A 14,978-nucleotide genomic window follows, 5' to 3' on the forward strand; every position below is an offset into this window, starting at 1 on the left:
GGCAATAGGCTGGAACATATATAAAAAAAACATTTTAATGAAGGCATCAAAAAAATGGACATTTCAATAAATAGATTAAATTACATCACTAAACATGAAGCTTTGCTATTTAACAATTCTTAATGGAATTTGGATATTTTGGAAATCAGAAACTGCATGTACAAAAAAAACTGGAGTGGGAATTCAAAGAACTTTGAACAACTTGTGGGAACTCAGTAGCCAGACTGTACATTCACAGGACGATGCACTCTCACTATTAAAAATTAGCTGTAGTGTATTATATTAAGCTGTGTAACATATTTAACATTGTAATAGCTTGTCACAGCAACACCTACAGGACTAACAGGTTCTGCCAAAACATAATGCATTCTCAATGAAATGCATGGTCCACATACCACATTTAACACACAACAGAAAGATCATGCAGTTAGTTTGTCTAGCTTGAGTAGGAAGGTATCTGAAACACACAACAGAAGCAGGTTCTTAAACTAGCATCCCCTGTGATGCCATAAACTTAAGGAGCAGTGAAACTGAAAGTTAGGCTTCCTGGTCCCCAACTGTAGGTCACATGGCCCATTGCAGGCCAGCAGTAGTTACTTCAACATTAAATGAAAACATTTTATTGAAAAAGGAGTTAGGGGACAGAAAATCATTAACAGTCATTTTAAAACAGCTGTTGACAAAAATAGTATCCATCCAGCCCCGCCATCTAAATAGGAATTGTTTCCACATAACCTGTGCCCTGAAGAAGTATAGAGCCATAAAGCTGTATAGCATGGAAAAAGGCCCTTTGGCCCATATGCATCCATACCAACCAAAATGTGTGTGTATAATATGTATGAATATTACAACAAAATTCGGGAATATCATTCCCCATGCAGAATAGCTTCCTTCACATAAATAAAGAGGAAAGGCTATGCCAAACAAATCATGCAATGATCATGTTGAAGCACTTCCTCACATCATCCTCACACAACTTCAGTGTGCTTTGGAAAGCTGGTTGCAAAACAAAAACACTGGCTGATGAGTTGGTTTCCTGAGAGACAAGAGATCATTAACAAACTCACTATCATGTGAGGGAACTTGAACATTTGCAAGAAGGACCCTTGTGTATAAGAGTAATTTTTATTCAATCATTTGTTATTTTTCATAAGAGATCTATCAAGCATAGTAATGACCAGCAAGAAATAATTATTAGCGAAGTTAAATACAATGCAATTGTCTAGTAGAAAAAAAAACAAATTTATAATGGCTAAGTCTATAGAAAATTTATGACACACAAGATTACCAGTCTATCATGTCTGTGCCAGACTGTACCCAACCTAATCCAACATTAGATTTGTAGTCCTGCAGACCATAGCTCTACATAAATATCCAATCACATTTTAATGTGATGAGGGTTTCTGCCTCCAGACACCTCCCATGCAGCAAGTTCCAGACACTCACCACACTGTAATTGAAAAATATTTCCCCATCACCCCTCTACCAATTACTTCAATTCCACGCCCTTTGGTTTTTGACCCCTTTACGTGGGGAAAAGGGGTAAATAGGAAGGATCTACCTTAGCCCCTCATAATTGTATACACTTTAATTAAGCCTCCCCTTAGCCTCTGCTCCAAGGTAAACAAGCCTAGTTTATCCAACCTTTCCTCATAGCTCCAATTTCCAGACATAGCAACATCCTTGTACATTTCCTCTTCACTAATGCAGTCACATCTTTCCTACAATGTGGTGATCCAAGTTACAAGCAGTACACAAGTTGTGGTCTAATTATCATTAAACATGCTTCTAGTATAACCTCTCTACTTCTGCATTCTAATAAAGGAAAGCTGTTTTAACCACTTTATTGGCCTGTCCTGCTATCTTTAAGGGTCTGTGGATAAACACTTCAAAAGTCCCTTTGTTCCTCTACACTACATTTGTTGTGTATTCCCCCTTGCCTTATTGCACCTTCCCAAATGCATTACCACACACTTATCTGGATTAAAACTCCATTTGCCACTTTTCTGCTGAACTGAGAAGATCATCAATATCTTCCTGCAATCTAATTCTTTACTCCTCAGTGTAAACCAATTTTTGTACCATGTACTTCTTTATCATGTCTCCTACAGCATCCACAGTGATACCCAAACAATCAGCAAATGCTGGTCAGAGAAAAAGCACACCAATAAATGCATGGCATGTTGAGTTAGTATTAAGGAAAGAGGGGAAACAAATCAGCAAGGAATTAGGCATGGCTTCAAGTTCAATGCATAAAAGATTTTTGCATCCAAATTTGGAGAGGTGACCCACAGACCAATTATATATTGCCCAACAAGAAGCATACTTATCAGCTAATATCCCATCTCCATCATCACCCTTAGATATGTGCCCTGCCCCACTGCAAGAATGAAATATAAAAAAGATGAACGTGCAGTGGAAGGGATTGCAAGAGCTGTAATCACTGGATTTGGAAGCCTTGCAATCTGGTCAACATTTGACCACACAATTATTAGATTCATAAGAACATAAGAAATAAAAGCGGAAGTAGGCCATCTGGCCTGTGGAGCCTGCTCCGCCATTCAATTATATCATGGTTGATCTGTCCATGGACTCAGATCCACCTACCTGCCTTTTCCCCATAACCCTTAATTCCCCTACTGTGCAAAAATCTATCCAAATGTGTCTTAAATATATTTAATGAGGTAGCCTTTACTGCTTCCCTGAGCAGAGAATGCCACAGATTCACTACTCTCTGGGAAAAGAAGTTTCTCCTCATCTCCATCCTAAATCTATTCCCTTGAATCTTGAAGCTATGTCCCCTAGTTTTAGTCTCACCTACCAGTGGAAACAACCTTCTTGCCTCTATCTTATCTATCCCTTTCATAATTTTATATGTTTCTACAAGATCCTCTCTCATTCTTCTGAATTCCAGCGAGTATAGTCCCAGGTGACTCAATCTCTCCTCATAGGCTAACCCCCTCATCTCAAGAATCAACCTGGTGAACCTCCTTTGCACCGCCTCCAAAGGCAGCATATCTTTCCTCAAGTAAGGAGACCAGAACTGGAAGCAGTCTCCAGGTGCAGCCTCACAGTCACAGCATAAATCTCTCTGCTCTTAAATTTCAATCCTTCTAACAATGAAGGTGAACATTCCATTTGCCTTCTTGATAACCTGTCACACCTGCAAACAAACCAACCTTTTGCAATTCATGCATGAGCACTCCCAAGTCCCTCTGCACAACAGCATGCTGCAATCTTTCACCATTTAAATAATAATCTGACCTATTTTTCCTTCCAAAGTGGATGACCTCACATTTACCAACATTGTACTCCATCTGCCAGGCCCTTGCTCGCTCAGTTAACCTATCTATATCTCTCTGCTGACTCTCTGCATCCTCTGCACAATTTGCTTTTCCACTCAGTTTAGTGCCATCAGCAAACTTAGATACGCTACACTCGGTCCCCTTTTCCAAATCATTAATGTATATCATGAAGACATTCAAGAAGAATTTGGGAAGAAATTCAGCAATGAGGTGGGAACATTTTTACTTCTCATTTCAATCTACTGATCATTTCTGGGAAGTGGAGAATTGGACTTGGTGGTGACAATCAAAGCCATCAATACTGGGTTTACTCCTCAAATACAGCAGTGCGAGGTTGTTTTGGTTCACACACCAGCAATCTAAAGAGATGAGGACCCAAAAAGAAACCAAAACATAATCATCCTAAAACTCTAAACGAAAGAATACAAATCTCTAGTAGATCCAGCCAGTGAAAATTAAAATACACAGTCATAATAATTAAAATAATGTCACTCCTTTAGCAATAAATCAAAGCCATTGCAATCAGAAATTCTCATTTTGTCATAGTAACTCATCTCAGTGAGGTAGCATTTATACAGTCACTTACCGATATCAAGAACCCTCTGTTTAGCTGTATGCTGTCGAGAATGCCAGTATTTCCAATATTTCAGTTGCTCATCACGGTTCTTATCTTCACTGAATACAACCATTATTACACTCTGGGGAAATGGATTATTCAGATTAGGTCCTTAAGATTGCATTTTCCAAAAAAAAACAAAGAATTAAACATTTATGTTGTTCACATTTTTGTATTATTCCTTATTTGAAGATTAGTGTATCAGCATGTTTCACACTTATACTCTATTGGTATCAATAGTTTATAATTACCCAGTAAGCAGCCACTGTCTCTTACCATTAGCAGAGACTCAGCCCAGCATTTCTTTCTACAATAAAACTTTACAGAAAGTAAAATTTGCCATGGGACAATTGAAGACTATTTAAACGACTTCATATCAGGATTCACTCCATTTACACTGCTGATCAACATTCAAAATATTCATTGTTCACATTCTAATCCTACAGTAAAAACAAAATCACAGCCTTCAAAACATTTTCTGTATGCAGGCTGCCTCATTTGCACATAACACATCAATGGAAAAGAGTTCCATTAAAAACATGGCACGCTACAGTTTTAAGAACAAATGATATCCAGTACATTAAACAAGTTGAGACTGAATGCATGTTTTTAAACACCACAGCAGCTTTTCCACACTATTTAATTGGAGACTGACACTACCAGCAGAAACTTTCCAGTGTAAATGCAACATATTTATTTTACTAGGTAGCCATTTTCTTCTGTAAGTAGCTACTTTAATGCAGTTCCTGCTCAGTTTTGCAAGTTTTCTATTACGGAGCAGAAACAAGAAAAAAAGTAATGTTCTTTCATCGATACCAAATTAATACTATTTGGGGCCAAGTTGTTTCTACAAATGGCAAATTTAATATGTGCCATCATCTTCAGAATAGAAGTTGTACAGCAAGAAATTGCACTATTGCAAACATTCCAATATGAGTCTTACCGACCACCATTTCACAGTAAGCTACAAACTGAATTTCAAATCTGAGAGGTCACAAAGGTGGCATGGGTAGAAAAATGGTACAGGTATAATACTGGCTCTGGATTTGTTTGGACTGTTATTAAAATGTTACGTTGGGCAGAGTGCAGAAGTCTTGATTCAATACCCAATTCACTAGAGATCAAAATGGTAAAAATTTTCCTTGGTATTCAAAGCCAATTTTACATAGGTACCACTGTAAATGTAGGGAAGAGATAGCTACTACTGTATGAAACTGTGCAGTTGGAAGAATTAAGATACATAATGAACACTGGAAATGACAAGTTGGACCAGTTCGCTAGAATCCTAGAGAAAAAATGAACTTCAGATACTTTCTAGACTTTAAGGTCTTAGCTTTGGGGTAGTTGGTGACATTCTTGCTTCTGAGTAATTTATATCCAGCTCCAAAAACACAAAAATAAATGCTGGCTAAAACTGGTGCAACATGGAGTGACTGCAGCTATGTTGGGGCACTGCCCTTCAGATGAGACATTAAACTGAGAACCTACAGTACGTCCTCTTTCAGCAGCACTGAGAGATCCCCATATCATTAATTTTAAAAAAAAAGAGTACCCTTTGAATACCAAGGAAAATTTTTACCGTTTTGATTTCTAGTGAATTGGGTATTGAATCAAAACCCTTGTGGCAGAGCAGAGAAAGGGCACTGGGACATGACTTCAATCATAGGGTCATATACAGTCCTTTCAACTACTCTCAGATTCTACCACTCACCTACACACTAGAGGCAAATTACTGTGGCAGTTAACCTACTAACCAGTGGTGAGAAGAAGATCAGTGACTAGTTGTACATTAGAGGGAGGGGGTTTAGGGGACTCACTCTGCTAGATGAGAGAGAAGGGCAACAGTCTGGCTTGAAATGGGGGCAAGTTGCAGCCACGAGCAGGTGGAGGGGTCCAAGGTTTATTGGTATTGGTTTATTATTGTCACTTGTACCAAGGTACAGTGAAAAGCTTGTCTTACAAACCGATCGTACAGGTCAATTCATTACACAGTGCAGTTACATTGAGTCACTACCACTGCTGTAGTACAGGTAAAAACAATAACAGTACAGAGTAAAGTGTCACAGCTACAGAGAAAGTGCAGTGCAATAAGGTGCAAGGTCACAACAAGGTAGATCGTGAGGTCATAGTCCATTTCATTGTATAAGGGAACTGTTCAATAGTCTTATCACAGTGGGGTAGAAGCTGTCCTTAAGTCTGGTGGTACGTGCCCTCAGGCTCCTGTATCTTCTACCCGATGGAAGAGGAGAGAAGAGAGAATGTCCCGGGTGGGTGGGGTCTTTGATTATGCTGGCTGTTACGCCAAGACAACGAGAGGTAAAGACAGAGTCCAAGGAGGGGAGGCTGGTGTCCGTCATGCGCTGGGCTGTGTCCACAACTCTCTGCAGCTTCTTGCGGTCCTAGGCGGAGCAGTTGACGTACCAAGCCGTGATACATCCAGATAGGATGCTTTCTATGGTGCATCGGTAAAAGTTGGTGAGAGTCAAAGGGGACAAATCAAATTTCTTTAGCCTCCTGAGGAAGTAGAGTCACTGGTGAGCTTTCTTGACCATGACATCTACGTGATTTGACCAGGATAGGCTGTTGGTGATGTTCACTCCCAGGAACTTGAAGCTCTCAACCCTCTCGACCTCAGCACCATTGATGTAGACAGGTGCATGTACACCACCCCCTTTCCTGAAGTCAATGACCAGCTCTTTTGTTCTGTTGACATTGAGGGAAAGGTTGTTGTCATGACACTATTCCACTAAGCTCGCTATCTCCTTCCTGTACTCCAACTCATTGCTATGTACTGACTCATCGATAAGTTATGTACACCTGCTGATTCAGCACTGCAGGATTACAAATGCATTGACCCACAATTGACCACCCTAGGAAAAAATGGTCCAAATTTTCCTGCAATAGTCTAAATCAAATGAAGCACAGGGAACAGCTTCTTCCTGCACATCCCGACACAGAAATCACACAGGTTGCAAAGGTGCCAGAAGGCATTATGTACTTGGCTGAATTTTATGACTACCATGAGTTGACTGTGGGTTAACTTGATTTTCAGTCACAAGGAGCTGAAGAAAGAAAAGCACTCATCTGATCAAATTTCTAGGCAACAATTGAATACAGGAACTCCTATGCAAAGTTCAATTTACTAAATATCATAGCTATAGGATGTGACTGAATGCCACACGATGTAACATTGGTAATGGCTACATTAACACGTTTAATACTCAAAAATCATTGTTTCTCCCACTCAATATTATACCTTCATCTGTAGACACCAATTAGAGTGGGTGCAGTTCCTGTGCCTTACCCAAGTGGCCATTCTGCTTATGAATGCAGAGTGTAGATTGAATGTCAACAGCTTATCATTTGTGTGGGGAACTTCATAACTGAACCCAATTCTATCCATGCTCCACAGTCATATATACACACTTGTGAGCAGACACCACTTGACAGCAATCAGTATGACACATATCCAGTCTGAACCCTCCCTAACAATGGCGAAATTATATCATTGCCACACCATCTCAGATCGGAAATTGGCAAGTTGCTCTGATACCCACTGATCCCCAACTAAACAGAAAATTGAAGCCCTGGAAGTATTTTCATAGAACTCAGCGATTAGATAGGAATCCAACTCTATACCTATAATGCGAAGTACACCAAGACAATCTCCTTCGGACATAATCACAACTTCTTTATAAGTGCACTATCTTTTTGACATTAGCTTAAGAGGTCCCTGTCATTTCATAGAAACTACCTGAATGTCCACTTAAGTTGAAGGGAAATGCAGCAGCTTACCCTAACTTTGCTGATTGGATGGCGAAGGCATTTGTTGGCTCCAGTCTCCCTGAGTGTTATGGCATAAAACTGTCCTTTATTCAGGTACGTCATCGGCCCTTCCCCTTGCTTCTGACGTAAGGATTTTGTTGCTTCCAACATGTAGTGGAACGAATCTCTAAAACAAAACAAGAATTAATTATGTATCCATAAGCAGTCCAAGGAAACACATACAGGACTTAGCAAAAGACTATGTTAGCAATTAGACTCTAATTGATGAATTTAATTTCTGTTAAGTCCTTCTGATCACTATGGTTCCTGTACAGAATTACAAAGGCACAGCTTTAATTTCTCCCAAATGACAAATGAAAATACATTTTACAGAAAATGTAGTTAAGTTAGGATCACAACTGTTAAACAAACTAGCTTGTAACTTTAAAATACACAAAGTGCAGCAAAGTGGCTGAGGCTGTGCAAGGTTGAGGTCCCAATCAATAACAGCCATGTTTACCCTAGGAGTGACAGGAAGGGCTCCTGACAACTAGCAAGATGTTCCCTCTTAGGATAGGAATCAAGAAATAGGATGAGAACAGAAAAGGCCATAAATATCCAGACACTCAAGTCATTCAACTTTCCAGATACTCAGACTTCAGTGGAATCCTACTAACAAAGGGCTTGGAGCTCAGATGGTTTGCAGTTGATCTCAGGTGTGTTGCTAGCTTATTCTGCTTTTTTTTTAAAACCAGCATTTTGCAGTCTTTTGCTTTTTATTTCCTATAAACTGATTAAATTTCTCAGTTTGTCTGCCAGCTACAACATTAAGGGCTCCTCTCTACACCTGCATCAATTCCATCTGGAGAGTATTCATAGAAAAAAAAGGTAGAGAAACAGAGAGAGCAACATACCTGTGTTATTAAGAAATGCAGTAACAGTTCAACACTGACAGCCCTCAACTAAATTCAGCTTAAATTCCTTCCGTCTTCCTTTTTCAAGGCAATTAACTAGTTGGGGTGTTGTTTTTTCAAACACTAAGCACTCTTTTAATATCTCACATGTATCCGATATTCACAAAAGAATGCAGAGACCAAGTGTAATGGAGTGTTGCAGGCAGAGGACATGAGAGCTGGGTCCAAAGCAGCCCTTGTGATTTTCACACTTGTGGGCCCTTCACAGAAACCATCAACTGACATAAATCTCTGGGACAAGAACTAGATAAACAGGATCCAAGGCTCTCTCTGCCTAACCATGGATTCTGAGTTTTTCTCATAACAGGGTGTTACTATATCTTTAGACTTCTTCCCCCACACCCCTCCAAGAGATTTAAGTGCCTTACCCTCCTGTGTGCTCGTAGATGAATTCCTCATCTCCTAACGAAGGGCTACGGTATTTCTGTAGTTAAAAGGGGGGGGGGGGGGAAAAGGGCAGATATTAGCATTCAGCATCAGGTTTCATGATATAAAGTAGAAGATTTTAAAAGTACATTATGAAAGCTTTGGGGGCCCTTTTTCCCATTACCATTATCAATCAAAGTTATGATAGAAGTCAAAAGATAACTGAGATTTCACTGCCACATTTTGTACTTGTAATCCGAGTGTTTTATTTGATTATCTACCATCTTCTCTCCCTAAATTCTGAATTGCACGTTGACAGAATTCCCCTATTCTTCCTGTTCAGACAATCATCAAGTTTGGATTCTGAAATGTTTCCCCAACTTCTGCCCCCACCACATGAAGTGGTAACTATGGTCCAGTTCTGATTGACCAATCAAGTCTGCACCTTATAAAGCAGATTCCCTCTATCCCTAGTTGTATCGTCTGTCCTTCTTGGAAAGAAAAGTCCAATGGCTTAGAATTTTTACTTAATAACTGAAGGCCAGGATAGGTCGGTCCACCCAGCCCCTACTTGCTGTCCCTACCATTCCTCGCAGTCCCCAATCACTGCAGCCCTGCTTCTGTATTACCTGCCATTCACCACACTATTGCCCTACCGTAACCTTGCCAATAGTCCCCTGAAATCTTTTAAGGTCGAAGTTCAAGGAGACCAGGACCAGCAGAAGACTCAAGGTAGGATTCAACACTCCTCTTGTATTCCCTCACAATCCCCACTGGGGTCCCTGGACATAGATCGTCAGGGCTATCTGACAGCAGGCAATGGGCCATGCAGCCAGGGACCCGGGCATGAGGCATCCAAGGATCAGATATCCAAGGACCATACCTAGCCCACTCCAAACCTCTGGACCCAAATCTGGATCCTGGTCCATATCCAGTTCCAGACTCGGGTGTAGTGAACTGGTGGGCATGGCTCTTCATAAAACAAGTACAGTACTATAAGGCACATGTGTGTTGCTGTATAACACCAGGGTGCAATACAGGTGTGGCAAGGTGGAAAAGAGATGTGGTAAGTTGGACAGTGAAGTGAATAGCAGGGGTGGGCGGGTGGGGGTGGTCAGCAAACAGAGAAACAAGTGAAGCAGTGAGTGGCATAGTGAGGGGATGATGAGAGAGCAGAGTTACAACATGTGCAGAAGTGAGGAGGCAACAGAAAAAAAGGGGGCTGTAAGTAGAGCAATAAGGAGACAAGCATTTGTGCCTTTAAGCAAGACCGAAAGTAGCAGTTTCTAGTTAAGCCACACATAAACAAAAATACACTTCTTTTGAATGGCCCTCAGAAGAGGTTTGGATTTTAAATTTGAACCTCTCCACAAGAATGTTGTGCACCAGTGAATTACACCATTAAAAATGAAGTTTCTATATTTGGTGCTTTCCCCATGCATCACAGTTGTTTATAAAATGATCAGTAGTTTCACAATAGCAGAATGACACTGAGAACTCCAATGTTTTGTTTTTTTCTCACACATAACTAAATGCTGAAACAGCTTTCTTTGCGTAGTGGTGACTAATTGGAGAGCCTTTGCAGCTATTTACAACATTAAATTAAACAGGCATAGTTATTGATTATTCTTCCACAATAATTCCATAATTTTCTTGCATATTAACACCATACATGTGTCTAATTGAAATTAGACTTAAAACAATGAAGAAATCATGATTTCAGGGGTTCACTCTGTAATTCTTGTTGCCTTCTGGAGATCAGTGTTGAAAAAAAAGTGACAGATCTAATTTGGTGCATACTCAATACATTACTACATCAATTTGATGAACTTACTGATCCAGTAAACAGGCAGAACACAAATATTAGGTTAATGTATACTGACAATTGGTGAGTGAATAAATTCATTGAACATTTGGTCAAACCAACAAATTAATATTAATGAAGCAATAATGCGTTAGTGAGTTTATTATATTTGCATATTGCATCACCACAATAAGAGATGAAACACTAATACTACCTTCAAAAGCAGTCAGCCAATTTTAAGCATGTCAGATGGGAAGGAGAAGTCCACAATAAATGAGGATACCTCAGCTGAATTCACTTGGAGCAAAACAGACCCAAAGACAGATAAACCAGTTAATTTGCACGGTGAATCTGAAATTCACAGTGACAGAAACTCCCAACACCAGCAACAGGAAATCGGATCTTCCTTTATAAATGTGTTAAGAAGTTATTCGTCTGAATAACCTTCCCCCTGCCTCATTATCCAATGCTTGTACACTGGATTTTAATTATGAAATGTGATACAAATATAATTTAATAATTGTAAAAGTTAATATAAATATTCAAAAATTGTAACAAACATGGTTTGTATAGCTAATGAGCATCCTATATTCATATATATTACACAAGTGTCTTGTATGCAAAAATGTAGGCAGCAGTCTCCTGCTTCAGCTATTGCTCAAAGATAACGAAAGTAAATATGTCAATTGAATTGCTGAACAAACAGCAGATAAAAAGAATATCAAACATTATTGTAATCAGCTAAAGAGATAATGACCTGAAATTATGTTTGTAATAACAGAAAAACTGTCAGTGTTCCCCCTCAGTACTGTAAAATACTGCCAAAAATTTATGCCACCCACAGGGGTGCAGTTAATGTGGGAATCCAGAACTTATTGTCAGTGATGTCCCAGCCTACAATGGCTGTAAACTGTGAAGACACAAACAACACAGAATCAGTGATTTGATGTGACTATTAACTTTTCTTTAAAACATGCCAATCTTGTTGTAAAAGCCATTCAGAATGTTAAGCATTGCTAAATAAATTATAAACAACATCCTTCAGTAAAATTCCAATAAATCAACACAGTAAAGAATTTGGACTGGAAGATCTTCCAGACACAGACTTTTAATTCAATTTTTAGATGTTAAACTGTACTATGATAAATTTTCCAGTAAACCAGTTGAGTGTAAAGGGAGTATGGGAACGGGGGACCTGGCTAGTACAAAGGGAGCACAGCAAACGTCATTTGCTGAACCATTGGGCTTTCCAAATTGTCAAATAGCAGCTTAGAGTTTTACTATAGTTCACCACTAGTAAAAGCAGCTAATCGTATCTTGATGCGACATTCACAGTGCACTAATAAATTCTGGTTCACAACTTGCTTCCTGCTATAGCTTATCCAGGTTCATTCTGACAAACAACGAAATCTCTCAGCTCCCACCCATTTAAATCTGTATTCCAGAAGAACTCCATGTAAATACATTAATTACCCTTCTAATGTAGTCAACGAATATGAAAGGTTGCACTGCCAATGTGTAAAATTTTGCTACAATGTGTTCATCAAGGCACTTCAGTTCACCAACTGTCAGGTTATCAGATCAAAAGCAACCACTATGTTAAAAAGTGGGGCAGAATCTGCAGTGCTTTACATCAGTAACATCAATGTAAACTGGGAAAAAATCAGCCCCCACAATGCAAAAGACTGGCTAATTTTAAACATAAGTGAGCTACTCACTTTTGTTTTACAATATGCAGTTTGCCCATTTGTAAGACTGGCCTCTTCCCCAAAATTCTAGTTCAAAAAAGTAGTCAGTTTACCGAGAATTTAACTTGGATGTACTCGCAAAACTATCAAAAAAACTACACTGAACTGTGTAACATTATTCAGTGATTTTGAAATCAAATATTTCACAGGTGGAGAACTGAGTACTATTATGAAAATGTGCTTATTTTTGATGATAAGCACACATTTAGCTACATCAATAAAAGTGCAGCACATCTATGCTTTTAAATACATCAAAGGGACACATTGTAATGGGGAAAAAAGAAATAGTTACATTTTTATCAGACTGGTTGGTTGCACTGGTTCACAGAAGATTTTACATTTATGGTTCTGTTAATGGATTTTATCAGAAGCTCAAACTGTAATCTATCAATGTAATTTGGGGTGCATTTAATTACATTTACCAATGGCACCAAAAATGAAAACTATCTTAATATATTAAATGTTAAAAGGCCCTGTTAGCTAGCAGGCAACTTCCCACTGAAAAGATTGCATCTCTTCAGTTGAAACCAGCATTGAAATGATGAATGCTGGATTCAGTATGCTGCTACTGGAGGTAGTCTAATGCTTCAGCTATATGTTATACAACAATTTGATCAAAATCAAACCCTCACAAGTGGCAAATGCAGCCACAAGGTGAACAAGCAGTACAATTTATCGCAGTATTTTTTTGGAATAGCTTTTCATAAATTTCATTAAACTACAATTTACCTCAAATAGAGGATGAGCGCAGCACCAAATGGCACACAGTTCAAAGTCCAAGTGTCAGTCCCTGGCCTGTGCTGAGTTAATAGATGTCATTTAGTTTGGGCTGGAGGTATTATAACTGGCTACAGTGAGATAAAGTGAGTTCTTGCCCTGGTGAGCTATCCAGTGATACCTGCTCTGGAACATCTAACTGTATGTTCATCAATCGAGGTTTAATTCAGGTTTGGCTGTGAATAACCCATTAGGTAGGAAGCCAGTAGCTGGGTAAACTGAACCCCAAGGAGAGACAAAATCTCCAACATGAGAGGGGAAATCACAGAGTCATACAGCATGGAAACAGGCCCTTCAGCCTGTTACGGACTCAGTGAAAGTCCCTTTAAGATAGAGAGTGTGTGTGTTTGTGTGTGTGGGACGTGCTTACGTCAATAGAAGATAAAGGACGTAATGACGTGGTTGAAGAAGGCAGAAGAAGAAGGAGAGAGAGAGAGAGAGAGAAGGGAGAGAGACATCAGCCTGCTAGTGTTCTCTATTGATGGATGAGAAACAATAACTGTGTCTGCCACTGAAATCCATGTATGGAAGTTGGAAGTAATCCGGTGGAGTTCACTTTGTTGCTGACCTGTAGAAGGAAACAGGTATTTGTGTGTGGACGACCACGATTCGGATGCTTTTCGGGGTGAGGAAATCACTACCGAGTAAACACTGGAGTGTCGTTTGGGTTCCATCGTGGAACATTTGGAGTTCGTATTTACTCTCTCTATGTTTCTCTACGTCTACGTCTTATCTTCAGACAACGGTGGTTGTTGAAGAAGCCCTTGCTCATGTTTCACCTTATGGCTTGCGGAACTGAACTTTAAGAACCATTCCTGAACTGGGAGTTTTGGACTTTGTCACACACACACACGAAGAGTTTAGTTTTGGGGTTAACGTTCAAGGTTTAACATTTTTGAATTCTAACATACTAACATTTTTACTTTTATTTTTTATATTATCATAAGTAGTGATTAATAAAATAGTTTTTAACACTGAATCATGCTCAGTGTGTTTCTTTTGTTGCTGGTTCGTGACAAGCCCAACTGGTCCATGCCAACCAAGATGCCCCATCCATGCTAGTCCTATTTGCCAGCATTTGGCCCATAACTTTCTAAACCTTTCCAATTCATGTGCCTGTCCAACTGTCTCTTAGAAGTTGTTATTGTACCTGCCTCGACCACTTCCTCTGGCAGCTCATTCCACATGGATACCACCCTTGCCCCTCATGTTCCTCTTAAATCTTTCTCCTCTTAAATCTTTCCCCTCTCACCTTAAACCTATACCCTCTAGTTCTTGATAACTCAGCTCTGGGGAAAAAGAAGACTGAGTGCATTCACCCTATCTGTGCCCTTCATGATTTTATACATCTCTCAGTCTCCTACACTTGAAGGAATAAAGTCGTGGCCTGTCCAACCTCTCCCTATAACTCAGTCCTTCAAGTCCTGGCAGCATACTTGGAAATCTTTTCTGCACTCTTTCCATCTAATAACATTTTTCCTCTGGCAGGGTGACCAAAACTGAACACAATACCCCAAGTGCGGCCTCACCAGCGTCCTGTACAACCGCACCATGACCTCCTAACTTCTATACTCAATGCCCTGACTTATGAGGGCCAGTGTGCCAAAAGCCTTCTTCATCACC

General features: G+C 39.6%; 1 protein-coding gene across 5 annotated transcripts in view; it reads right to left on the reverse strand.

Moving 5' to 3' along the window:
• Positions 1-14,978, reverse strand: part of grhl2b (grainyhead-like transcription factor 2b) — a 106,953-nt gene that overhangs the window by 51,136 nt on the left and 40,839 nt on the right. For all 5 annotated transcript variants that reach the window (XM_052023592.1, XM_052023591.1, XM_052023595.1 and 2 more), the window contains 3 exons: positions 9,029-9,084; positions 7,717-7,873; positions 3,892-4,003 (listed from right to left, as the gene is read on the reverse strand). In XM_052023592.1, coding sequence (XP_051879552.1) covers positions 3,892-4,003; positions 7,717-7,873; positions 9,029-9,084 — 325 coding nt within the window. The remainder of the gene's footprint in view (positions 1-3,891; positions 4,004-7,716; positions 7,874-9,028; positions 9,085-14,978) is intronic.

The sequence above is a fragment of the Pristis pectinata genome, chromosome 9, assembly GCF_009764475.1.
Source record: "Pristis pectinata isolate sPriPec2 chromosome 9, sPriPec2.1.pri, whole genome shotgun sequence".
In the NCBI taxonomy this organism is placed as follows: Eukaryota; Metazoa; Chordata; class Chondrichthyes; order Rhinopristiformes; family Pristidae; genus Pristis; species Pristis pectinata.